This window comes from Vitis riparia, chromosome 2 (genome assembly GCF_004353265.1).
Source record: "Vitis riparia cultivar Riparia Gloire de Montpellier isolate 1030 chromosome 2, EGFV_Vit.rip_1.0, whole genome shotgun sequence".
Classification (NCBI taxonomy): Eukaryota; Viridiplantae; Streptophyta; class Magnoliopsida; order Vitales; family Vitaceae; genus Vitis; species Vitis riparia.
The window spans coordinates 14,774,314-14,787,252 of record NC_048432.1 but is presented as its reverse complement, the minus strand read 5'-3'; the positions used below and the strand labels follow the sequence as shown (position 1 = coordinate 14,787,252).

General features: G+C 38.2%; 2 protein-coding genes across 2 annotated transcripts; one reads left to right on the top strand and one right to left on the bottom strand.

Moving 5' to 3' along the window:
- Positions 1 to 1,102: 1,102 nt before the first annotated feature.
- On the top strand, positions 1,103 to 5,476 carry LOC117934314 (elongation factor G-2, chloroplastic). The gene is made up of 4 exons (XM_034856004.1): positions 1,103 to 1,420; positions 2,297 to 3,711; positions 4,207 to 4,719; positions 5,140 to 5,476. The coding sequence occupies exons 1-4, from the start codon at positions 1,186 to 1,188 to the stop codon at positions 5,305 to 5,307; spliced, it is 2,331 nt and encodes a 776-aa protein (XP_034711895.1). The 5' UTR covers positions 1,103 to 1,185; the 3' UTR covers positions 5,308 to 5,476.
- Positions 5,477 to 6,075: 599 nt separating this feature from the next.
- On the bottom strand, positions 6,076 to 11,379 carry LOC117934328 (hsp70-Hsp90 organizing protein 3-like). Its single transcript, XM_034856007.1, has 7 exons — positions 10,369 to 11,379; positions 7,476 to 7,764; positions 7,137 to 7,222; positions 6,792 to 7,015; positions 6,611 to 6,677; positions 6,458 to 6,517; positions 6,076 to 6,345 (listed from the first exon to the last, which is right to left on the bottom strand). The coding sequence occupies exons 1-7, from the start codon at positions 11,248 to 11,250 to the stop codon at positions 6,232 to 6,234; spliced, it is 1,722 nt and encodes a 573-aa protein (XP_034711898.1). The 5' UTR covers positions 11,251 to 11,379; the 3' UTR covers positions 6,076 to 6,231.
- Positions 11,380 to 12,939: the final 1,560 nt, after the last annotated feature.

Sequence of the window (12,939 nt, the reverse complement as noted above, 5' to 3'; positions counted from 1 at the left end):
TAAGATCAAATTTGATCACCTACATTAATTTCAACATTGTTAAAAGATAATCTACCACGCGACCATAGAGCACCATTTATAATATATTCTATAATCGAAAAATATTTTTTCAAGGAGTACCCATCAAATGTTAATTTAAGAATCACTTAAAATGATTTTTTAAATTTCTAAAATTTTCCCAAATATCTAAATTTTTATAACAAATGATTCTGGAGATTTATCATTTTTCCGAATAATTAAACTTTCAAGCACTTCTACCAATGGACTTGCAAGGTGCACTTCAGATGATCATAAGGGATGTAGTCATTCTGCAATTCAGAAGGGGCTCCTATGGCCCAGCCCAACAAACTCAAATCTATGCTATCGAGTAATACAATATTGGAGGCCAAACTAACTCTGGGCCTGGCCAACTTCTAGGCCCACTATTCAGAATAATACGAAACAAATAATAAGTTGGCATTTAGATATATTTCACAGATTTTTTTTTTTTAAACTTATCAAAAAATTTTAAAATCTGTTAAGTGATTTTTTTTTTTTTAAATTTAAAAATTATTTTCAAGTACATAAAATGTATACAGACCCTTTTTCTATACAACTTGATGTTTGTATATACACGTCAAGTTGTATGAGAAAAAAAAAAAAGGGATTTGACATATTTTTTGTTTACTTATTTTGACAAGAAAAATTAGTGGGACAAGAGGTTTTGGATAGGGAAAATATGAGAGGCCGTGGGTGGCTGGTCTCATGAGGATGTAAATTCAGGGATACGTGGTAGCCTCGCAGCCCTTGCCACTCAAAGGCCCCATACACTCGTATATGTGTAAACTTAGAAGCCTACGTTTTCTTCTTCCTTCACACTTCCAACCACCACATCTTTGTAATTTACACAATTGCCATATCAATTGCATTAATGCTGGATTTTTATTTTTTTAATGTCTAAATTATATTAAAAATAATTATTATGATTCAAAAATAAAATAAATAAATAAATAAATAACACCATAAGGGGTGAGGGCAATTTGGTTATTAGCAGTAGAAGGGGGGGTAAGCCTTTAAATAAAGATTTTCCTTGGCCACATAAATACATCTCTTCAAGACGCTATCCCAAAACCTCAACTCAAAAACCCCGAGAGTGAGAGGCAGAGAGAAAGAAGGAGAAGCAGAGGAAAGCAAACCAAAAAGAACATGGCAGAGTCAGTGAGAATGTCAGCCACTGGTTCCTCACTCCGCAGCTTCAGTGGCTCCCGGAGGCCTATCCCTCTCTCTCCCAGTCGATTCCTCCTCCCTTCTCGTCATTCTTCCTCTTCCTATCGGTCAGAATTTGTGGGAAATGTTCATCTCAGGTCAAGACTCTCCAAGGCCTCAAATTTACAACAACAGAGGGGAAAGTTCTCTGTTTTTGCCATGGCTGCTGCTGACGGTATCTCTCTTTATTATCCTCTGTAGCTTTAAATAACAGATTATGGTCATGGGTTGTTGAATTTCGGTTGTTTTATTAGTGAATTTTACTTGGGAATTCGTATTATGTACAGGAGTTTAATTTTAATTTTGGCTTCGATTCTATTCTTTTTCAATTTTGCTGTCAAAAATGGAGATTATAAGAAGGGGGTTGGTTTTCTAGTTTAAATCTGGTTTTATAGTTTGATGGGTGTTTCCAACTCCGTCAATTAGCGAACACCCCAGAAGCAGTTTTCAAATTTGGCTTGTGAAGTGGGTATAATTGCTTTGATTTCTTTTGTATTTGGATGTCCTCTGGATAAGGTTTTGTGAAAATGGGATATCTGCTATAAGGGTAAAAGATGTTGTTTTTGAAAAATTCTAAGGAAAATGTTGTGCATTACGCTGTATAGATTCATTTCGATGTTATACAAGAGTGTGATGTTTCATTGGAACACGAGTGGATTCTCTGTTATGAGTTTCTTCTATTGACTTTGTACAATTCTAAAGCTTAAAATCTTTGTATTTGTGAAACTCGGGAATTTCGTCACCAGACATGTTTGCTCTGCAAAGTCTAGGTACAATGTCATGGTAGAGATTTAACCCCTTTTATCTTGCAACCAAAAGCCTTACAAATGGTACTGGTAAAATTTGTTACTGGTTGTATTGAGAAACAAAGCTCACTGATGATATCTGTTCACAATGAATTTTAGGTCCACAATGATGACCTTGTGTCTGTATGACGGAGGGAACTAGACAATGTGCTATGCAGTAGTATAATATTGAGTATTGATGCTTTTTAAGCTTTTAAGGTTTGTCTAACACTTCGGGGATGGATTTCTTTTTTTCTTGTTGCCAGAATCAAAGAGAGCAGTGCCACTGGTAGACTATCGCAATATTGGAATTATGGCTCACATAGATGCAGGAAAAACTACTACTACTGAAAGGATTCTGTACTACACAGGAAGAAACTATAAAATAGGTGAGGTTCATGAGGGAACGGCTACAATGGACTGGATGGAGCAAGAACAAGAAAGAGGAATTACTATAACTTCTGCTGCAACTACCACATTTTGGAACAAACATCGGATTAACATTATTGATACCCCTGGGCATGTCGACTTCACTCTTGAGGTGGAGCGGGCTCTCAGGGTTTTGGATGGTGCTATATGCTTGTTTGACAGTGTTGCTGGTGTAGAACCTCAATCTGAAACTGTATGGAGACAAGCTGATAAATATGGGGTGCCTAGAATTTGCTTTGTCAATAAAATGGATCGTCTTGGGGCAAACTTCTTCCGGACCAGAGACATGATAGTGACAAACTTGGGCGCTAAACCACTTGTGATTCAATTACCAATTGGTGCAGAAGATAATTTTCGAGGAGTTATTGATCTTGTAAAGATGCAAGCTGTGTTATGGTCAGGAGAAGAATTGGGTGCAAAGTTTGCGTATGATGATATTCCATCTGATCTTCTAGAACTGGCTCAAGACTATCGGTCACAGATGATAGAAACCATAGTTGAGTTGGATGATGAAGCTATGGAAGGCTATCTGGAAGGAGTTGAGCCTGATGAGGAAACTATCAAGAAATTAATCAGGAAGGGAACCATTTCAGCCAGCTTTGTCCCAGTTCTGTGTGGCTCAGCATTTAAAAACAAGGGAGTTCAACCACTGCTTGATGCAGTTGTGGATTATTTGCCTTCACCATTGGACCTACCAGCAATGAAAGGAACTGACCCTGAGAACCCAGAGGTGACAGTTGAAAGAGCTGCAAGTGATGAAGAACCATTTGCTGGTCTAGCTTTCAAGATTATGAGTGACCCCTTCGTGGGGTCCCTTACTTTTGTAAGAGTTTATGCAGGGAAGCTAGCTGCAGGATCTTACGTGCTGAATGCAAACAAAGGAAAGAAAGAAAGAATTGGAAGACTTCTGGAAATGCATGCCAACAGCAGAGAGGATGTTAAGGTAGCTTTAGCAGGTGATATTGTTGCACTTGCAGGTCTGAAAGATACAATTACTGGTGAAACTTTATGTGATCCAGAGAATCCTATTGTGCTCGAGCGAATGGACTTCCCTGATCCTGTTATAAAGGTTGCTATTGAGCCTAAAACTAAAGCAGATGTTGATAAAATGGCATCTGGCTTGGTCAAGCTAGCTCAAGAGGATCCATCTTTCCACTTCTCACGGGATGAAGAGATCAACCAGACAGTCATTGAAGGAATGGGAGAATTGCATCTTGAGATTATCGTTGACAGGCTCAAGAGGGAATTTAAGGTTTGTATCTACTACCTCATCATCTGATTGCCAAATTAATTGTGAATGCTCATTATTCTGTTTTGAACTCATCCATGACCTTTTTAAAACACTTGATACTCTCACAATACCCAGACAAGCAGGCATGTATGCATATATATATATATATAATTTGTTGTGAGTTATAAGTTTGCATAAGAATTAGACTCGTTTCTCCATTTTCTTGGGAGGGGGAGAGGGTGGGGGTGGGGGTGGGGGTGGGGAATGAAAAGCAAAGACAAGATAAAACCAATTTCCTAGCAATTGAAAACTTCAATGTCTCTAGTTTGATGAATTGGTTTTGTCTGACTGTAATAAATCTTTTTTTGGTAGTCACTTCCCAATTTGATAAATCAAACCGTTTTTATGAACTGTTCATCATAAATTAGATGGTTCTGCACTTGTTGTGCAGAACTAAATGCCTTAGATGTGTTGTTGATCTGACTTGTTATAATTTGGGTCTCTCTTGGCACATAGGTGGAAGCTAATGTTGGCGCACCCCAAGTAAACTACCGTGAAAGCATTTCTAAAGTCTCGGAGGTGAAGTATGTGCACAAGAAACAGTCGGGTGGACAAGGACAGTTTGCTGATATCACTGTAAGGTTTGAGCCCATTGAGGCAGGTAGCGGGTATGAGTTCAAGAGTGAAATTAAGGGAGGTGCTGTGCCAAAAGAATACATTCCAGGGGTGATGAAAGGATTGGAGGAATGCATGAGTAATGGTGTGCTTGCAGGCTTTCCTGTTGTTGATGTACGTGCTGTGTTAGTTGACGGATCGTACCATGATGTGGATTCAAGTGTCTTGGCATTTCAGCTGGCAGCCAGAGGCGCATTCCGTGAGGGGATGAGGAAAGCTGCTCCAAAGATGCTGGAACCTATTATGAAAGTCGAAGTTGTCACACCTGAAGAACACTTGGGAGATGTGATCGGTGATCTCAACTCAAGGAGAGGCCAGATCAACAGCTTTGGTGACAAACCTGGTGGTCTCAAGGTATGTGAAATAAACTGTTTCTCTTTTGCCTTAGTTACAATTTATTTATTTATTTATTTTGTATTGTACTTTCAAAATCGTATGCCTCAAGATCAATTAGAGCTGCTTCCTTGGTCCTGGACCCGATTTCTCTTCTGACTAAGACAACCTTATAGATGAATTGTTACCGGTGCTGAAAAAAATCCTTAGACATAGCAATTGCAACTTTAGTTCCCCTGCAGACTGAATATAGTTCAAAATACAGTAATATGGCTTACTGACTAATATGATTGGTAAATGGTTTACGGGGAAAAGAAGAGAGATAGAGAGAGAGATGCGCTGATACCGTTTTGTCAACTGAGATCAATTGTCGGCCCTTAAAAGATCATATTTTTTACGTGGAGAACTTTATTTTGATATGTTGGTCTGGGATTGGTGCAGGTGGTGGATGCTCTGGTCCCCCTGGCAGAGATGTTCCAATATGTTAGTACGCTCCGAGGAATGACAAAAGGCCGTGCATCCTATACCATGCAATTAGCCAAGTTTGAAGTTGTTCCTCAACACATCCAGAATGAACTCGCTGCTAAAGAGCAAGCAGTTGCTGCTTGATTTGGCTTTCCTTTCGCCAAGACCACAGAAGGGAAGCTTCATAATTTTTTATTTACTTTGTCTTTGGGCCTAGAAAAAACTGTTTTCCTCTTCCATTTTTCCCCCTCTTCTGTATCAATTTTACATATGAAATGCAAGTCCCTTTGAAGGAAAAGGCTGAACGTCTTAAGGCTGGAGAATAAACTCATTTTGGGGCTGGAGAGACGTGAGAGATAATAACTTTCAGATATTTAAAGATTTTTTTCCAGGTGAGAAATGGTAATGTTTAATCAGCTGAAACATGACTTTAAAAAGTTAAAATGTGAGGCCATTATTTAAACTGTTAAACACAATAGAATCAGAGTTCAATTTACATTGCTTTAAATCAGCCCTAATTTGGTTATTAGGTGAAAGGATAATTTGAAAAGAACAAGGCTGAGCACCTCATCAGCCAGCCCAGTAAATGAAATCAGGTTGGTAAAACAGGCGTCTCTTTAACAAGATAACAAGGTGTAATATGTGTCTTCGCCATTAGAAAAGGTAATAAAGAACCTCAACTTGCAATTGTGTGTGATTGTGAGAAATCAAAGGCACAGTAGCATGCCACCAGTGGAAGCACGGCTCTCACTGACAGCATTGCCAATAAAGAATTTGGCTTCAAATTAGCAAATATGCAAGCAACAGCCATGGTCCCAAACCACATGGATTTCCCAACCCAATAATGGAAAGATCATCCAAGGAGCACATAACATGCAGCACCAAAAATATTACCACACAATCGAAAGCACATGAGATGATATCCACAGATTAACATAAAAGATAACCTATTCAAAATTTTCAACAGTTAAATTGGTTCCATTGAATAATCCACTCAGATTCACACTGCAAAGTACAAAATGATAAATGAAAATGCTTTGCTCATAAATTTAAAGTCTCCTTTCAAATTCATCTGAGCTGGACAATTCCCGCACTGACCAACTTCTGGATTTTGTTCATCACCTGAGGGTTCTTTGTGTGTTCCTGTGCAGCTTTTGGATTCTCCTGGAAGTCAATCAACACCTGTCCCAATCCAAGTGATTATCAGCATAATATGTAAAACAATAGAAAACAGTAATCCTCCATTTAGGATTTTAAAATTATATTCCTGGAAATGATCTTTCTCAATCCCTACCTGTCTCATAACAGGATCTGAGAGGATGTTCTGAATTTCTGGATCCTGCATAGCCTTGGCCTGCAAAAGAATAGAACAAACTCAGGACCAAATCTGCAAATAGCACCAAAGAAACAGTCTTATCTCCTAAAAAGTATTGGAAAATAGTCGGACCTGTCTCTCCTTTAGTTCCTCAGGGCTTATTTCCCCACGGCTAGCCTTGTTAATTTGTTCTATGCATCTGCAAAGGATTTTCGGAGTGTCACATAAAGCTCCTAACCACTTATTTATGTATGGAACAATTTTCAATCACATTCAAATTCTAAGCTAAAAGTTTGTATTCAGGTCACATCACCTTCTCACACCATCCAATAGTTCCTGATTGCTTGGGTCATGTTTCAGTCCCTCCTGGTATGTTTCCAAGGCTTTGTCATATTCTTTCATGAAAAATTGTACTGCACCTTTTCTGGTATACCCCTTGGAAAAAGTTGGATCAAGTTCAATGCACTTTTCTGCATCCTTTAGTCCCTCAGGCAATGCCCCCAGTTTTGTGTAGCATGCAGCCCTGTTGCTGTACGCCTGAAAAACAGAAAACAGTCAACCATGTTAATGTTCAATCCAGCAATGTTAATCCCATCTGTGACCGTCTAAATCTATTGTGTACTAAAACATAAAAATGGATTTTCCCCCCTTCATTAACCTTTGGGTCGTTGGGATTCCTTCGCAAGGATTCTGTGTAATGCTTTATAGCCTCTGGATACTTTTGCTGCTTGAAGTACTCATTACCTGTACATCATTCAAAAAAGTATACATTAAGTGACATCATCTATCCAGTTGAATACATATTTACAATTCCAGCCATATACATACATGACAGGGAAACAAACAAGGGAGAAAAAAAGAAAAGAGTAGAAATAAAGTAAAATTCAGATAGGAAGAGAGAGCAATGGAGGGAGAAATTCATATCATCATGATGAATGACAATAGATCAAGTGCATGGAAAGGCACAACATTACCAACAAAGCTAACATAGAAATACCTTTCTCACGCTCCTCATCCGCTAGTTTTGGATCAAAGTACTCTTGCTGCTCTAGGTCTTTCTTTGCTTTCTCAGCTTCGTTGAGCTTCTTCAATGTGTCTGGGTTGCGATGCTCTGTAAGAGCTTTCTGGAAAGTCTCAATAGCAGGTTCATAGTCCTTTGAACATTTTGCCATTTTCACCAAGGCAGTTCCCTTTCTAGTCAAGGCCCTTGCTACCATCTTATAGTCTGATCTAAGCTCTCTTCCCCTTTCAACAGCTTTGTCGCAATCCTTGATACATTCTTCATACTGGGGGGGGGGGAACCCACATCATTTAAAAGGGTGTGGAGGTGAAAGTAAATAAAATAAATAGAATGACATGGTTGTCACCAAAGCACTATTTCCCGAATAAAACAGGTAGAATATATATAATTACATTGTGAAATCATAAGCCCGGGTGAAACATAATGTGAAATTGTAAGCCCAAGTAAAACATAATGCCAGTAAACGATAGTTAACATCTATATCAAGGAATTCAGGAAACAAGAGCAGGAACATTGGTAGCTATTGCTATAGGCAACCTAGAAGACACACCACCAGCAATGATACGACATGAAAAGCAGGTTACTGGGAAGTGGAAGGAAAAAAGAATAAAATGCACAGAAAAAAAACCTAAAAATTAAAAATTGAAAAAAAATGGAAAAAAAAAAAAAAAAAACAACGTGCATGAGATTGCCATAGCCTCATTATTGACTTCTTTGGGGTTTTCTAAAGACAAGATTTGAACTACTTTTAAGTAGAAAAAAATTTATCAAAAAATGAGCTCCAAGTTTGAATGAAAGAAAGTGCATATACTATTTCAAATATCCATACCATTTAATCATATGTTGAAATCCATGTAGTGAAAGTTCATTATGATGTCCCTATTCAAAAGAGAAATCACGTCCATTGGCATGCTAACACCAATATACCATCTGGAACATTAAGCAAAACAGACACACAAGAAACTCTCAGATGATAATAAAACCAGTAACATTTTCTCACAAAACAGTCTCTATCAAGCCCACCACAAGTTCTCAACTCTTTAGCTTCCAAGCTCCTCCCAAGTTCTCAGCTATTTGGCCCCACCCAAGAGCTCTACATCTGATTTCAGGAGCTCAACTCAAGCGATGATTAAGTCAGGTTGGTTCGGTTGTTTTTTTTATACCAGAAGATGTTTTTTTTATACCAGAAGATGTTTTTTTTTTAACAATGTATCTCATAAACATCAAGTCACATTCTAAAAGTAAACTATTATGAACTATAAACACTGAGAAACATTTGAAGTCAGTTAGATATAAGAAACCAAGTTAAATACTTAATGTATGTAGGGCTGCCCAAGGCATCAAACTCAGCCACCCTTAAGGTTCCACTCCAATTTTTTTATTCAAATCCAACCCTATGAGTAGAATATTCAGATCAAGCATGCATGTTGATAAAATTGGGTCAGGTTCAACCTGGCCAATTTTTAGTTCTAGTTTAAAAGAAAAATAAGCTAATCCAATGAACATAAGCTTTTATTGCAACCAGGACTTCTTGAGCAAAACATCAATGGCAAGCATTTAGCTCCATTCTAAACAACTAATTGCCCCGTACACACCCAGCTCGTTACACCTTTAACTCAAAAAATGCCCCATAAAAGTTATTTGGAGTGTACCACCATTCAGTAAGTTTTCCTTAAAGGTTTCTGGGTATTGCAATATTAAATAAAAACCATTATTTATCTACTTTCCTAAACTGAGGACCACAATTACCTAAAAAGAAGGCTCTAAACACAACATATAAAGATAAACAATTAATAGGCTAGGAGGAGATATGAATATAATGAGAACTGTTGGCTAAACTCCACTGAGCCTCTTTATAGCAATCTTCAGAAAGGGTAAATGAGAAAAAGAATAGACAGAAAGGAGAAAAGAATTAAGGACAAGAGAAGAGAGAAAATGACTTCTAATAATCATCCTTAGCCCATGGATGGAGTCTTGTTACCCCCGCACAGGGAGGAGGAAAATCTCAACCTGACAAAATAGGGATGAGCTCAGCTTGTCAAGAGGGAAGTAAAATTAAAACCCTCTCTGATGGAAACTTCACAATTCTTTTAAAATATAGAAAAGGTGCTCCTAAAGCTACAAACCACACATTTCATAAAAAATTTGCCTCACTATTGACCACCCTGCTCATATACTTTAACTAGACCCACCAAGGGAACCTTGTGAGATCTGTACTAAATCAGTCATTTTTTTTTATCAGATAGATAATACAAGTAAATTAGACAGCGGGATTCAATTAATACAAGGAGAATTAGCATGTGAAAAGGATTATTTCTCACTAAAGCAACATGGTTTAAGTTTCCTTTGTTAGGCACAACACAATGTCCTACTAACACAAAGAACCTAAGAGGCCTAGTGTATCCCATAAAAGGCAAAAGACAATTAAACCATACAGTCCAATCAGATTGTTTAGTAAAGCATCAAACAAGGAAATCCGCTAAGAACATTGCCCCAACAAACCTTCTCACCAATGCATGCAAAATAGTCAAACCCAAATGGCAAGAAGACAAGACAAATCACAAAGAAGATAAGGAAAAAATAAAGTAAAAGCATTAGAAACAAAAATAGATTTTTTCAAGAGATCTCAACTAATATAGTTATTTCGTAGCTGAAACCAAAAGGTGGAATTGATCAAAGGATATGTCATATACCATCTTTCTTCTATATTCAAACAATGATGCAACTAAACAGCATAAAACACAACCCTAAAATCATAGCTAGTGCAGCAAACTTTGATCAAGATCACACCCAAAACACTTCATTTCCAACGGATCACTATATAACAAATAAAGGCAAAGACCACATTAAAGTAAACCAAACACAATACCTGACCCATTTCCAAGTAAACAGCAGCTCGGTTTGTGATGAAGGATATGTCTTCATCATCCAATTCAATAGCCTTGGTATAATGTTGGATCGCAGTTTCAAAATCTTTCTTCTTATATGCGGCATTGCCAGCCTCCTTCTCCTTCTGTGCTTTTGCCTTCCTCTCCTTTGCCTCCTTCTCCTCCCCACCGATCTCCATCGGTTCCGGTTCCGGCTCCGGCTCTTTCGCCGGCTCCGACTCAGCCGGCCTCTTTCTCTCAGGCGAGGAAGATTCAGGAAAGTCCGCACCCTCCGGCGCAGTCCGGAGCTTCACATTGAGCAAAACGCCCAGGGCTTGCATCACCCTTGGGTCCTTCAAATAGATATTCAGATTGTTAGGGTTTCTCTGAATATCCTGCATCATCTTCAAAAAATCGGGCTGCTGCAGATAGGCCCTAGTCGTTGGATCGGCCGTTAATTTAGTCCACATCTCCGGTCCCTGGAAAGTATCGCCGAAGGGGGACGAACCCATCGGCGGGGGCGGGGGACGGGAAGCAGCGGCTTGGGCATCGGCGAGACCTGATTTCAGGGCCTGGTTGTTGGGATCGATTTCGAGGCCTTTCTTATAGGCGGAAACAGCATCGTCCAAGTGACCAAGCCCTTGATGAGCGGCGCCGAGACGGCTGTAGCCCTTGGACCAATCGGGCTTCAGCTCAACAGTCTTCTTGGCATCGGCTAGGGCTTCAGAGTATTGTTGGAGGGAGGCGTAGGCAGCAGATCGGTTGGAGTAGAGGACGTGATTGGTGGGAGCAAGAGCAATCGCATCGGAGAAATGACGAACTGCCGCTGAGAAGTCGCCTGAGGAGAAGGCGGCGTTGCCTTTGGCTTTGGCTTCTTCGGCCATGAATGAGTTGGGCACTCGGAAGAGCGAATGATTGGAGATTGATGGTAATCGGATACAATGCAGCAGAATACGGGGTTTTATAGGGCAAGAAGGGTGAGACTAGAGAGATCCTGAGAATGATCTGGAAATGTTTCTGGAAAGTTCCGGGGCCTTGCGTAGACTCCTACTTGACTTCCAACCGCTTGTGAGCGGCACGCTGGGATTGGGAATTGAGCTGTTTGGATGCAGGTATGTACTTGTCTAACACTAATCTAACATTTATGGAGTAATACTGAAATTAGTACATACAGAAATTCAAATCCTTGCATGAAATTTCGTTTGGTAATGAAATGCACAAAATCTAGGTGTGAGACGCATAAACTTACCAAAAAGAATCAGAAAGGGGAAAATTGCAAGAAAATTATTTCAAAAGTAATGAATTTATTAATTTGATAAGAGTGAATATCCTTCCTCTCGCAATAGGTAGTATATATGCTAAGAATAGTGCTCTAATGCCACCCCCTATCTTCATCTGCTCGTGAGATTCTTTCATACATCAAATTGGTTCTTAATAAATTGTGTGCTTTTATTGTTATATCTTTTGAGAATATTTATTTGTGTTAAGCATTTTTAGCTCATGTGATGAACGTTTTTAGCTTGCTTGTTTCTTAAAATTTAGGTTGTTGAAAGGAAATTACTTTTCTTGAATTAAAATCATGATTGGTAGATATGTTTGTTGATAATGGATTTACATTACTTTTATACATATTTGGTTGCAAAAATAGTTAGGTTAAAGTTTTAGGATCCTTGAATTGGTATGTTTGGGTCAACTTATATTTGTAACTCAATCCACACATCCCATAGCTAGGGCATATCCTTGTGGTGTAGCCTGCTTAAGGATTGAACTCTTTAGCTTAAGAAAAACTACTTAGATGTAGAATTAGAGAATTTTCTTGAAAAAAAGGTAAATAAGTTGTGAAAAATGAATAAAGAAGAAGAGTGTAATGACTTATTCAAGGCTTAAGTACTAACTCTTAGGAGTTTATAGCATTTTTGTCTTTAAACCTTGGTATTTATACCCAACTAGTTAGGAGTCATCGATAGTGTGTTCTTACTTAAGTTGAAAACTAGTTAACACTCTAGTGAAATAAAAAGCCACAACATTGAACCTTATTCTAAAAAGTTAGGGATGATGCCTTGAAGGGTGGTCATTTAAGGTCCTTAATACCCAATAACTTGGGAGAATTCCTAGGAACTATCAATTGTTTCCTTTCTGAGCCACATAGAAGGTGATTTCCTTTGTTGAATTTTTTTTTTTTTTTTGAAAAATCTATAAATAAAAAATAGAAAAAAAAAATCTCTTTCTAGGAACTAAAGAACAATCTATCTTGAATTACAATAAAAAAAGTCACAAATTAACATTTGAGTTGCTTATAGAAATGAATAGGATGGATATTAAACATGGGATCATGCTAGTGTATATGTTTACAAAGTGAAAAGATCACTAGGAATCACATAGTTTGGTTTTGAACTTGTTCTTGAGAGAATTTTGTACTTTTATTCTTTTAGGTGCTTCTATAGATCCCAAACTCCATTAGAATACATAATTCCTTGTCATAAGATAGATCATCACTTATCTAAAATCAAATCGATGGTCCCAAAAAGAATAACAAACTTATTAGTAACAACCAATTCATATAACTAACAACG

Coding starts and splice junctions, on each gene's coding strand:
- LOC117934314 (XM_034856004.1), top strand. CDS start 1,186: ATGGCAGAGTCAGTGAGAATGTCAGCCACTGGTTCCTCACTCCGCAGC. Junction 1,421..2,296: donor TGCCATGGCTGCTGCTGACG/GTATCTCTCTTT, acceptor TCTTGTTGCCAG/AATCAAAGAGAGCAGTGCCA. Junction 4,720..5,139: donor ACAAACCTGGTGGTCTCAAG/GTATGTGAAATA, acceptor GGATTGGTGCAG/GTGGTGGATGCTCTGGTCCC.
- LOC117934328 (XM_034856007.1), bottom strand. CDS start 11,250: ATGGCCGAAGAAGCCAAAGCCAAAGGCAACGCCGCCTTCTCCTCAGGC. Junction 7,016..7,136: donor GGAATCCCAACGACCCAAAG/GTTAATGAAGGG, acceptor TCTGTTTTTCAG/GCGTACAGCAACAGGGCTGC. Junction 6,518..6,610: donor AGGAACTAAAGGAGAGACAG/GTCCGACTATTT, acceptor ATTCTTTTGCAG/GCCAAGGCTATGCAGGATCC.